The sequence below is a fragment of the Xenopus laevis genome, chromosome 7S (genome assembly GCF_017654675.1).
Source record: "Xenopus laevis strain J_2021 chromosome 7S, Xenopus_laevis_v10.1, whole genome shotgun sequence".
NCBI lineage: Eukaryota > Metazoa > Chordata > Amphibia > Anura > Pipidae > Xenopus > Xenopus laevis.
The window spans coordinates 17,020,386-17,034,293 of NC_054384.1; the positions used below are offsets into that span (position 1 = coordinate 17,020,386).

General features: G+C 39.1%; 1 protein-coding gene across 1 annotated transcript in view; it reads right to left on the bottom strand.

The window, feature by feature from the left end:
* adgra1.S (adhesion G protein-coupled receptor A1 S homeolog) overlaps positions 1-13,908 on the bottom strand; it is a 127,516-nt gene that overhangs the window by 10,037 nt on the left and 103,571 nt on the right. Inside the window, exon 5 of the mRNA XM_041570926.1 lies at positions 10,569-10,714. Within this exon, the coding sequence (XP_041426860.1) occupies positions 10,569-10,714 (146 nt within the window). The remainder of the gene's footprint in view (positions 1-10,568; positions 10,715-13,908) is intronic.

Sequence of the window (13,908 nt, forward strand, 5' to 3'; positions counted from 1 at the left end):
CTGGATTTAACTAGCAAGAAGCCACCAGCAATCTGGCCCCTCTCCTAAAGCTGTTTATTGCTGAAAATAAACAGATTTACAAATATCCAGATTTTTACAAATGAGGCTGACTTTACCCATTAATTAAAAGTAATGTGTTGTAGGCCATGATCTCTTGGTAAACTTTGTAGCCTTGAATTATTTCAGCAAAATATCTAAAATAGTGCTGCTGCAGAAATGCTGGAATTTTTTTTTGGGGGGGGGGGGGTGTACACGAGTCAGAGGGACTGAGTTTAAAGACCTAGTTTGGATGAAAATTGGGATTAATGGCTTTTTGCTCTTACAGACTGTGGGATTGTAGGTAAACATGTATTTAATGCCCTAGATATTCTTGAAACTGAAACACTGAAACTATGACTGAAACACTGATTTTCCGATTTCTGTATTTATTTACTAATCAAAACTTGACCTTTTCTCTGGCAAAAAATTGTGGGGCTTGTACTGAAAAGCACTGCATTCAGGACGTACCATGTACAGCTATTTAACGGAGAACTAAAGCTTAACTAAAGAAGTAGCTAGAAATGTTGTACATTATGTTTTGTGCTTCAGTACCAGCCCAAGGCAACCACAGCCCTTTAGCAGTAAAGATCTGTGTCTCCAAAGATGCCCCAGTAGCTCCCCATTTTCTTTTCCGCTGATTCACTGCTCATGCTCTGTGCTGCTGTCACTTACTGAGCTTAGGGACCCACTCACAATATACAGTACACATAGAATAGAAATGTCACAATATAAGGCTAATTAGTAATTAATACAGATAATTACTACATGGCAGCACAGAAACCAGTGCAATTAGCATCATAATTTAATAATCAGCCCAGTAGCATCAGCTTATATTATAGCCAGCCTCATTTTCTGCTTGAGGATGATTTGCAACAACCCCTACTTAACAGCTGCTCAAAGCCCACTGAGCATGTGCAGTGTCACTGACACTCCTAACAGAATCCAAAAACTCCAGTGACAACTTTAAAAACCTGGGATCATTTCTACTATAGAGATGTCGAACCTTTTGGCCTAGTTCAATAAGTAGATAAAATATGGCATTTCTAGCCATATTTATTTTCAGGGTTTAGCTCTCCTTTAATAATGGTGAATAAATCGCATATAGTCCAAAGTTTCTTTCACTTACATTTGTGCAGTTGAAATGCATGAAACTATAGTGATATCGTTTTAAAACGACACTAATGATAATGAACAATTTGTTACTATAGTACAGGGGTCCCCAACCTTTTTTTTACCCGTGAGCCACATTCAAATGCAAAAGGAGTTGGGGAGCAACACAACCATGAAAAAGTTCCTGTAGATGACCAAAAGGGTTGTGATTGGTTATTTGGTAGCCCCTATGAGGACTGGCAGCCTACAAGAGGCCCTGTTTGGCAGTACAGATGGTTTTTATACAACCAAAACTCGCCTCCAAACCTGGAATTCAAAAATAAGCACCTGCTTTGAGGCCACTGGGAGCAACATCCAAGGGGTTGGAGAGCAACATGTTGCTCACGAGCTACTGGTTGGGGATCACTGCTATAGTATATAGCTATTCTATACGTGTTATACCTGTACTTGAAATATGTGTTTTATTTGCACAGGTGTATGTGAATAGAGTACATATAGTGGGGCTCATTTAACAACACTGGGCAAATATGCCTATGGGCTGTTACCTATAGCAACCAATCAGTGATAAGCTTTTTAAAACCAGCTGCAAGAAGAACATTGAATGCAGCAATCTGATTGGTTGCCATGGGTTACAGCCCATGGGCAAATTTGCCTAGTGTTGATAAATGACCCCCAGTGAGTGTAGTGAGGCATTTAATGGAATGTGTGTTGAAGCTATTAAACATTGCCTATGGCTTTTGTGGCTTCATCTCTGTTCAACGGGGATGTTGCCATGACTTTGTTGTATATGTGATTAAACCATTTACCAAAAAAAACTCTGAACATTGTTATCAAAGAAAACAGCAGTGTAATCCCCCTTTGTCAGCTTTTTCTTTTCTAATATGTTTCTCCCATCTGTTATAGTGGGATGTGGATAGTGGGATTATCCTGCCCTTTACTGATGGCTCATCCTCACGTGACTCTTGTCTGCATTCTACTGGGGTTGGTTATCTAACTGCTCCTGCCAGACAGGGTCTGTGCAATCATCTCTTGTATCAAGTCAAGTAAATTGCAATAGCTGTGTATCCATGACAATCCTATTACATATAAAGGAAAAAAAGAGAAATACCTGCAAATGAAAAGATGCTATTATTGTATTCTAAATTGTATTGCTAAAGAATAGGACACTTTGGTTTAACTTGAAAGATGCCAGTGCCCATGCATCATACAAAGACATTCTTGACAGTTCCATGCTTCCTACTTTGTATGGAGAAGGCCCTTTCTTGTTTCAACACAATAATGACCCATGCACAAATTATTATTCATACAGAATAGGTTTGCTGCGACGGGAATGGAAGAAATACGCTGAACCCTGACCTCAACCCAAGGGAACAGCTGTAGGATGTGTTGGAACACTGCTGTGAGATAGAGCTGATCTTACATATAAATTAATGCAAATCCCACCATCAGCTTCAAATATCCAATGGAAGAGTAGATGATAAATCTTTGTTATCCACAAAGAGTGGATCAAGTTCACATTTAGGGTGGTGGCAGACGAGTCTACTGGGGGAGATCTCTCAGCGACAAATCGCCTCGTCTTCAGGCGACTAATCTCCCCTTAATGCCTTGGCAATCGGATCACTTTGTCTTCCGAAGTTTCGTCGTGAGGGCGACTTGGGTAAACAAAGCGTTCCAAGTGCCATCCGAATCTTCTTATTCTGCATACTATTTGCTATCATATTGATTTTTATGGTTTATTGTGAAAACCAAATAAAATATTTCAAATCACCAAGTGCCATCCGTAGAAGTCCGAACAAGTAAAACCAAGGGGGAAATTCACTGCATACAGTCAGCTTTTTTTTTTAATAAAAATTGTACACATTTTTTAACTAAAGTATATTGGAGATAGGTTTCTTTTTCATTATAGAAAGTAAAAATGGGATTTTATTATTATTTTTTGCCCTTACATCCACTTTAAGAGGGATATGAATAAGCTGAAGAGAGTGCAGAGACTAAGGGGCTGATTCATTAAGGGTCGAATATCGAGGGTTAATTAACCCCCGATATTCGACTAGGAATTAAAATCCTTCGACTTTCGAATATCGAAGGCGAAGGATTTAGCGCAAATACTGCGATCGTACGATCGAAGGATTATTCCTTCGATCGAACGATTAAATCCTTCGAATCGAACGATTCGAAGGATTTTAATCCAACGATCGAAGGAATATCCTTCGATCAAAAAAACTTAGGAAAGCCTATGGGGACCTTCCCCATAGGCTTGAATATTTTGTGAAATCACTCGAAACCCCCACGTTTTTCGGATTTTTGGCTGAAACTCATGCAGACCATGATATCTTCAAATTTGAAATGGCACCTTTGCCATTGACTTCTACAGGACCCCAACAGCATGGAGATGGAGTATTTTCGATTCTGACTTTTACCAGCCTGGGGGTATAATAAATCACAAAAAATTTTAGTTTTTTTCCCAAAATTCAGATTTTATAGTAAAAAAAAGTTTTTGGTATTCTGGTGGGATCACAAGACGGTCTGTCCTTACTACCTTCTAAAGTACCCATACAAGTGGTGGTCCAACCATTTCAAAATATCAGGTAGCACCCAGTTTTTACTGGGTGAATGCTGCAGCAACAGAATGATTAGCAATGAGTAGAAAGTCACCAACTAAAGGGTTCACAAGGGATGGTGATGGTGGGCCTTTGGGGTGAAGCCCCCCCAGATACCCCAATCTGATGCTGAATGTGACATGAATTTTGCATCTATTAGTCTGCATGGCACCCTGCAAGGCTACAGGATTAGCATAACACACTATATAGCTACAGAATAAGTTGATTAACTGAACATCACATGAAGTTTTCTTATTAAAGAAATGTCTTTATAATTGCACTGAATGAAGGATGAAGTCTTTATGCCTTTCTTCTGGGAGAAGCTCATACAATTAAACTGATTGCTGGTCAATTAAAAGAACGCCATTAATCAGTTACTCCCGGTTTGTTTGACATGAGCAGCTTTGTGATGTGCAATCAGGACAGATGTACTCAGAGTGATGGGCTCTTCGTTTGAGGCTTAAACCTGACTCATATAATAAGCTTGTGTCTTACAAGGCGTGCCAGCTGCTATTTCACCACTGAATAGATGAAATCCTCAAAAGTCTCACTGTTGAGGGCAGCAGACAGCGAATTACCTTGAGTTTAAAAAGTAAGAAGTAATTGGAAGCATTTTATATATAAATAAAACAAACATACATGTAAACAAGAACATGACTTGAGTATTGATGGAGAGTGCCAGGTACAGCCTAGTTCCATAAGCCATGCCTATAGTGACAAACCTCCATGTCCTGGACTTGTAGGCTACTCTCCATTCTATTATAACACAATAGGAGGACTATTGGCAGTCATAAGGAAGGCTTTAGTCAATCAGAGAGAATAGGGGTCATTTATGAACAGTGAGGCATGATGCAAGCCACCATGCTTTTCACATTTTGCACCCTGCCCCACCACTAAGAGGTTATAGGTGCAAGTTCTGGGTAACAACCTGGACTTTTCTCAAGAATACAACTCTGCCCTTCTACTTGTACCTCAGTGAGGCGTGATCAGTGACTGGATCAGCCTCTTTGGAGAAACAGACTATGTGTAATGTAAAACAGACTTTGTGTAGGATCAAAACCATCCTCTTAACAATGAATATTTATAATTGCTTGCCTGTGCTTTCATTCCTATGTTTAGTATATTTCTCCCACTTTCTTGGCTGGCAAAACAAGTGCACAGTAATAGGATACTAGGCCTATCATAGATTTGTGAAATGGGTTTATTTCCATAAGAGATAATCATTTCGTTGCATGGAGCTGACAGTGACTGATATGCCTGAATGCCAAACAGTTGCAATAGGGAGCTCCTTGTCACTCTTGATTGTAATCTTAATTAACTCGTTGGCTGCTGGAGAGACAATATTCCAGATATGAAGAGCGAAGGAAAGATGATTTATTGAATAAAGATATGAATACCACAGAGCCTGAGAGGCTTTGTTTAGGTCATAAATAAAAGATCTCTGAAAAAGCCAAAGATGATAGCAAACTGATATAAAAAATAAATCAGGAAATCTCTGCATTGTGGGTATATGACTTTAAATGATAGGGTGCTGCACAGGTGGGTTGGTTGCTTGGATTAGCCAGGAATGGTTGTCATAATAAAATGTATTGACTATGCCAGAGATAATTGCATTATTGCTTTTAAGGTGTACCGGTTTGGGGTAAAACCATATGAAGGTATAGTACCAAAGAGACAGACATTAGAGTTTATTCTTTTTTTCACATTAAAGGGGTTGTTCACCTTTAAATTAACTTTTAGTATGATGTAGAATGTGATATTTCAATATAATATGTTTTCTTTTTTTAATTATTTGTAGTAATTTAGCTTTTTGTTCAACAGCTCTCCAGTTTGCAATTTCAGCAGTCTGGTCCAAAATACTAGGGATGCACCGAATCCAGCATTCAGTTTGGGATTCAGTCAGGATTTGGCCTTTTTAAGCAGGATTTGGCCGAATCCTTCTGCCCGGCCAACCGAATCCTAATTTGGGCGGAGGGAAATTACATGACGTTTTGTAACAAAACAAGGAAGTAAAACATGTTTTCCCCTTCCCATCCCTAATTGCATATACAAATTAGGATTCGGATTCAGTTCGGTATTTGGCCGAATCTTTCGTGAAGGATTCAGGGGTTTGGCCGAATCCAAAACAGTGTATTCAGTGCATCCCTACAAAATACCCTAGCAACCATGCATTAATGTGAATGAGAGACTGGATTATGAATAGGAGAAGCCTGCATTGAAAGATAAGTAATAAAAAGTAGCAATAACGATACATTTTTAGCGCTTTACAGAGCATTTGTTTTTTTAGATGGAGTCAGTGACCCCCATTTGAAAGCTGGAAAGAGTCAGAAGAAGAAGGCAAATATTTAAATAATATAAAAAAAAGGAAAAATTAATTAGCATTTCTAAAACATATTAAGTTAACTAATATTAATATTAGTTAACTTAAAGGTGAATCACCCTTTAAGGCCAACTGCCAACTATAATTTATCCAGAAAATGAAGAAATGAAGGCCTAACTATAATTTTGCCTCCTCAAACCCTTGTATTATTCAGGCTGTTGGTCCAAACGATTGGAAGTTACAGAGGCGTAAGTGGAGTGTGCCGGGCCCCCCTGCAGAAGGACCTAGCGCACTCCAATCCCCATCCTCCCGCCCACTTCCCGCCCATGCCCTGCCTCCACCTCGCCCACTCCCTGCACCGACTCCACCCATTCTTGCTCACTTGCGTCTCACGTAAGAGAGCGGCTGGGGGGGTTATTAGCTATAGAGGAAGCAGACCCCACAGTCTGGCCCCCCCCCTGTTCCTTGGGCCCCCCTGTTCCCCAGCTCCCCCCTGCGACTGTGGGTTTACACCACTGGGAAGAAAGAGAAGCTGCGACTCATTATTTCTTTATAGTCCAACACATTCAGGTCAATAGCAGCAGATTTTCAAACCTGCCCAATTAATTAAATGACCTATTGGTACGGCCAGCTTTATATTGTCTGGCCCTAAACCTTCCATCTTGTGTTTAGTATACAGAGGTGTAGGACCCGAGGGGAAGCTTTCTTTGAATTTATTGGTAGTTGTTCCTTAGAATATCTGGATCATGCCATTGGGGTCAACCACTGCCTGGATGATAACAGAAATTTGGGGAGAGCATGCCAAAAGCAAGCTGCAATTGTAGACATAGTAGTTACTCTGGTAGCAACTGATGGGTGCGGGTGTAGTATATATACCCATGGCCCCTGTGCCCTGCCCCCATGATATAACTTATTACATCTTCAGAGGGCCCCAAAAGGGTGCCCTCTGCCTGTTGCCTTCACCACTCTGCACCCTCAGTATTTATGTCGCTGGTAGCAACACAATGAGACACAGGGGAAAAGAAAGGGCATATGAAATTTATTTTTTAGAAGAGGGGTCTCAGTATACTTATATGAAGACAGGAGTGATTATGGATGCTTTTCGTTTTCTCTCTTAGGCGAGTTACCCGCTGAAGGCAGTGTTTATCTCTATCTCTCTTTAAAAAAACTGCAACCTGTTAACAGTTATCTACCCTGCTATTATTCTCTCTATGTTTCCGATGAGCAAACTAAGCTTTATGTTACTAGAGGCAGTTGTTTCATTTGTAACAGTTTTGTGATTCTTGGCATTTACTGTTTTATTGACAATAAAGTATATTCTTGTAGAATACTTGGAACAACAATAGACAGAAGAATGCTCCGAGGGTATAGATATGGGGTGGCCTTGACTGAATCTACTGCATTAAACAAGAGACAAAAGTAAAAGTACAGGCAAAAGATAAACTAGTGAAATGTGCTTTGCACTTCTTATCTGTGTATTTTGCATTGGAACAGTTAAATCCCTTTCAGACGTCTCAGTATCTCTGCAGCACAAAAGACAAAAGCCTGAACTATTAAAGCAGAGTTTGTTCAGGGTTGCGGAGTTTGTTTGCTTCAGTGAAATAACTTTGATGGTGCAATCTATAGACAATGGCTTGCTCTTGCCTTTACTTTTAAAGGTAATTAAATTAAGGCTCTTGACCTTATCCTAATCTCCTCCATCCCCCCAACAGTGAATCTTTTTCAAGATATCCTCCCAGAGGCACAGGTGAATCAATAGAGCAGAATGAATCAAGCTGATGCATCCACCTGCATGCTGATTTATCTACCTATGCTCCTTAGAGAGACTCTCCTGAACCTGCTGAGTCTTCACAGGGTCTGGAGTCTGGATCATTATGCTGCAAATTATATTTCCTGTTCCAACATACTTTCCAGGTAGTTGTTTCTGTGAAACTGTTTAACAAAGGCTCATCCCCTTCAGGCATAAATACAGTTTCATCCTAATTAGTAGTTCTCTAGGGTTTGCAAGTTACATCTACTTATACTATAGAGTTAGTTTTGTAACCTGCATGGCACACGCTGGACTATAGACATCCCTACTCTGCATGGCACACTCTGGGGCACAGACATCCATGTACACATAGTTCTGTACTCTGCATGGCACACGCTGGACTATAGACTTCCCTACTCTGCATGGCACACTCTGGGGCACAGACATCCATGTACACATAGTTCTGTACCCCGAAATGTTGCACTTACGGTAATAAAACGTAGCAAGGTTTTCACCTACATTCTCAACTTGTGTGCCAGTGTGCCTTCTTCTCACACGCTGGACTATAGACATGGCACACTCTGGGGCACAGACATCCATGTACATATAGTTTTTGCACTCTGCATGGCACACCCTGGTCTATAGACATCTGTGTTTCCACCTGGCCGGTTTTTGACTGGCCTAGCCAGTAAATCACTAGCTAGGGCTTTCACCAGTATTACAAATATACAGTGTACATTCTACTTCTACCCACAGCCCCACCTATTTTCCCTGCCTAATCCGCACATTTCCTGTGACATTTTTCAGCCCCATCCACCTTCCTTCTGCCCAACCTGCCTGTTTTCTTGCTCCATATGTCTTAGCCCGCTCCCAAGTGTAGTCACAAAACGCCCCCTAATCAGAAGGCTGGTATACAGTTAAGAAAAAGGTGGCAACCCTAGGCATCCCTGTACATATTATAACTAGGGATGCAACGAATCCAGGATTCTGTTCGGGATTCGGCCAGGAATCTGCCTTTTTCAGCAGGATTCGGCCAAATCCTTCTGCCCGCCCAAACCGAATCCTAATTTGCATATGCAAATTAGAGGTGGGGAGGGAAATCGCGTGACTTTTCGTCACAAATCAAGGAAGTCATTTTTTTCCCTTCCCACCCCTAATTTGCATATGCAAATTAGGGTTCGGATTCGGTTCGGTATTCGGCCAAATCTTTCACAAAGGATTCGGGGGTTCGGCTGAATCCAAAATAGTGGATTCGGTGCATCCCTAATTATAATTATAATATTTGTAATACTTTAGCCAAATTAGTGTCTGCATCATGTAAAGACATGAAGGTTATTTCAATTAACCTTTTCAGTCCTTAGTGGCCAGTGACCACTACTATAATAACAGGGTACAGATGAATGAAAACATTCCCCTATTGTTCGTCCTATGCCCCCTATTATGTACAGTATATTTATTTATATATATGTATACAGTATATACTGTAGCTATATATAACTATGGGGCACCAATGACTCATGACATAATGTGGACCTTCCCTATAGGCTAACATTGTACCTCGGTAGGGTTTAGGTGGCAAAGTAGGTGGTCGAAGTTTTTTTTAAAGAGAAAGTACTTCGACTATCGAATGGTCGAATAGTCGAACGATTTTTAGTTCAAAACGTTCGATTCGAAGTCGAACTCGTAGTCGAAGGTCTGAGTAGCCAATTCGATGGTCGAAGTAGCCAACAAAAAAACTTTGAAATTAGAAGTTTTTTTTATTCTAATCCTTCACTCCAGCTAAGTAAATGTGCCCCTCTATGGCAGTGTGTTGGGAGTTTACTTAAATGTAGTGATGGGCGAATTTATTCGCAAGGCAGAAATTCGTGGCGAATTTCCGTGATTCGCCACCAGTGAATAAATTCACGAGACGGCCGCGAAAATTCGCCAGTGTCCAAAAAAAAATGTCACTGGCGTCCAAAAATTTTTTTCTGTGAAGCGAATTTGCCCATCACTACTTAAATGAGAAGGATCTTGGGGTTTTTGTAGATAACAAGTTGACTAAACAGTGTCATTCTGTGGCTACTAAAGCAAATAAAGTTCTGTCTTGCATAAAAAAGGGCATTAACTCAAGGGATGAAAACATAATTCTGCCTCTTTATAGGTCCCTGGTGAGGCCTCATCTGGAGTTTGTAGTGCAGTTTTGGACTCCAGAGAATAATCATGGATATTGCCTTTGGGTGGTTTAAAATACATTTTTTACTTGAACTAAACACTAATGACCTTTGAACACCTGAGTCAGGCTTTGTATGTTTTAAAAGTATATTAATTTAAAACAATATCAGATGAATACTTCACTAATGCATAGCGAGAGTCACTGGGGCTCATTTAGCAACAATGGGCAAGTTTGCAGCTGGGCAGTAACCCACGACAACCTATTGAAATGTTTTATTTGATTGGTTGTTATGGGTTTCAGGTGCAAATTTGTCCAGTGTTGCTATATCACCCCCAACTAGGGATGGACGAATTTGACCCGTTTCGAAATGTCGCCGATGCCCATTAAAGTCTATGGACGTCAAAAAAGTGTTGTCGCGCGGCAAAATTTTTTTGACGTGTCTTTTTTTTTTTTGATGCATGACGCCATACAAGTCTATGGGCGTCATTTTTGTGGCGAAACAAGGCGAAAAAATTCACCCATCCCTACCCCCAACTGTTTCAGAGTGATAATACCAAGAAGATTAAAAAACAAGTATTCGATGTTTCCCGGTACCTGAGCATTGGCTGCTTTGGAAATTGAGGCTGATCAGCATTCGGAGGTGGCTGAGGTTTTTTTGTCACTTGCTTATAAATATTTCTTGCTGTGACGCCAATCCACAGTACTGTGCACAGAGTAGAATAGTGCAAAACAATTCCGACCTGCAGCAAAACAAACAAATCAGAAATAATTCAGTGCAAAACATTTTCTCCAAGTCGTAGGGGGTTATTTATTAAGCTCCAAAGTTTTCTGGTCGGACTTTTAGGGGCAGATTTATCGACGGTCGAATTTAGAAGTAATGGGAGTTTTCCTGCACTCCCATAACTTCGAAATTCGAATAAAAAAAGACCAAATGAAAAAAAACCCTTTGATTTTCAAAGTCCACCAAATGACTCCAACTAGGTTCTAGGAGGTCCCCCATAGGCTAAAACAGCAATTCGGCAGGGTTTAGATGGTGAATGGTCGAAGTCAAAGTTTTAAAGAGACAGTACATGATAAATTTCGATATTTGAATAGTTGAATTTTTTTTCAAATTCTCAATTCTCAAATAGCTCAAAATTAGAATTTTTTTACTTCAACCCTGTATAAATCTGCCCCTTAAGGGCGAAAAAACTATTTTTTCGGGAAAAAACATTTAGATTGTTTTCAGGATTTATTATAGTCCGATGAAAATTCAGAAAGAATAAATGGACTTTATGTTTGATAAATCTACCTGAGAATCCACAAAAATAATGCAGATATGGCTAAAAGACACAAATGCGGAATGTAATAAAAGTCGCAAAGAGCAAAAAATTTGCTCAAATTAGAATAAAAATGTGAATTTCGCAATGTAATGCTCTTCCTTACACTGTTAGTGCATTGCAAATTTTAATTGCACTTTGCCAACTTTTAAGAAATGCTTTATGAAGTCGTAAATATTTTGGAGCAAACATAGCTTTTTCAGTAAGAAGTTGTATTACATTTGCTGCACATGGCGCAAACTATAAAATTCACAAACCTTCTTCCACTGTCGGAAGTGGTCGCTAAACAGTTTCCGGGTTCGCAAAAGCTATATTAAATTCGCACAAAGGCATACGTTTTCACAGTGCGAATATTTTTTCAATTACTGATTTTTATTACATGCTCCCAACAGTATTTTGCCAAGAAACATTCACTAACAAATATTATGCTCTACACACAAAACAGTTTACCACTTCTGACCACCTTTTGACTTCATAGTTGACGCCATACATTTCTTACTAATAATGAGGGGCGAATTTCTGAATTTCAACACCGACAGTGAAAATTTGCAGCTGTCAATTTGGACACGCACCGGAAAAATCACTTGCGTCAAAACCGTCATGTGCATCAACACTATTCGGATTCCCATTTACTTTAGCGCCAGTGTCAATATTGACAAGAATTGACGTGCGAGTCAAAATTGACGGGGGCGTCAAAATTCGAGTTTCGTTAATTTTTTGCCGTTTTGCGAATTTAGCTGGACATGGCGAGAAAAACGGGAGAAATTCGTCCATCACTACTTAATAAACTCTTAATTTCCTCCTTTTAGTTCATGTGATATTATCAGAAATGTGGCACTCTTATGGGTGCCAGGTTTGCCCCATTACATACAAAATTATATCTGGGCTGGTTGAAGCGCACACATAAACACACATATATACACAGTGGTGATAACTAGTGATGGGCAAATTTATTCGCCAGGCCGCAAATTTGCAGCGAATTCGCGAGATTCGCCGCTGGCGAATAAATTTGCGTAACCACTGCAAAAATTCGCCAGCTAAAATTTGCTGGCGTCAAAAAAAAAATGGACACCTCCTAAAAATAACTTTTATGCTAATCTCTCATTATAAAAATAACATTGTGAAATCTGAATCTCTTCTGCAACCAAAACTGCCAGTTCAAGCATTTATCAGGCACTAACTACATTTGCTAGCTGCCTGTTCTGGATACAGTTCCAGTTTAAAACGGCTGACGCAAATCCCTAGAGCCTATGTGCTGAGTAATAGCCTCACATCAATAATTGCAAATACGGAAAAAAATTGTCGATAGCCAGAAAAGGTAAAACTAACGACTGTTCCTCTGGGAATTACAGTTTATCATTTACTTGCAAATTTAACAAATTAAACAAATTTAAGACGTGGAGGCCTATTTATCAAAAGTCTCATTTTAGTGGTTTAGAGGTTTTTGAAACCACGATTAAACTCACATTCTCTACAACCACTAATGTCATGAAAGTTATTAAAAGATACAAATTTAAAAAGTATGAATGAAAAAAAAAGATGAAGATGTGTTAAAAAATATGAATACCTTGAAAACCTCTAAAAATTCAAGTTTAGTTTGATAATTATTAGTGGAAAAAAATCTCTAACAGTCTGAATTGATTAAAAACAGACCAATAAGATTATTTCAGATACCACTGACTTCTAGGACCTTGACAACTTTTACTTGCAGGTTTAAGGTGGTGACCTATCAAATTCGAGTTACTTCCATGGTCAAAGTATGATAAATCTCAAAATCAAATTCGAATTCAAGTTTGTATTTTTGGAGTTTTGACCAAAAATTTTAATTCAATTTTAATTTAATTTTAATTTTAAACACAAATTTTCTATATTTATTAAGCAAAAAAAAAACCACAAAAAACATTGGCATCTGAAAGCTTGCAAGGTCAGGTAGAAGTCGATGGGAGCTGCTAGGCAGAATGTAAACTATTTATTCAATTCGAGCCTTTCAAGGTTTTTGGAGTGTTTATATATTTAGTTTTGTTTTTTTAAACTGACAGTTTATTCAATATAGTAAGACAATTGCACAAATCCACCATACGTATATGAGTTTACTACTCCAGGTTGTTCTTTGTAGCATAACCCTGCAATTACTGTAAAATTTAATTTTTCTTACAGTTGTCCTCAGGGTTAGAGCAACTAGTGTAGATAAATAAAAAGGACCTTTTTTATATACCATAAAGGACAACTTCTGTCATCCTATAATGTATCTTTTTAATTTATTCACATTTATTGGGCATATTTAATTATTTCTTACATAAGGTTTAAATAATTCTATATTGATTTGGCTCACGCTGCTGTTTTCATCACAGTATCCCTGCTAATGAATCATATTGAACACATTTCTTTGCACGAGAATTACCCAGCCCTATGACACTGTCGAGTTATCACTCTTGAGCATTATTTGTAGAGTCCCACTACTTCTGAGAAAAAGTAAATAGCGGAGCACTGAGGAGACCAGTGTAAAAATTAAAAATAGTAATGTATTAGTAAGCATAAAAACTCCAATTACAGCAGCATAATACAGGTTCTGGCTGCCCGCTTAACGCGTTTCGTGGCTCCCTGCCACTTCATCA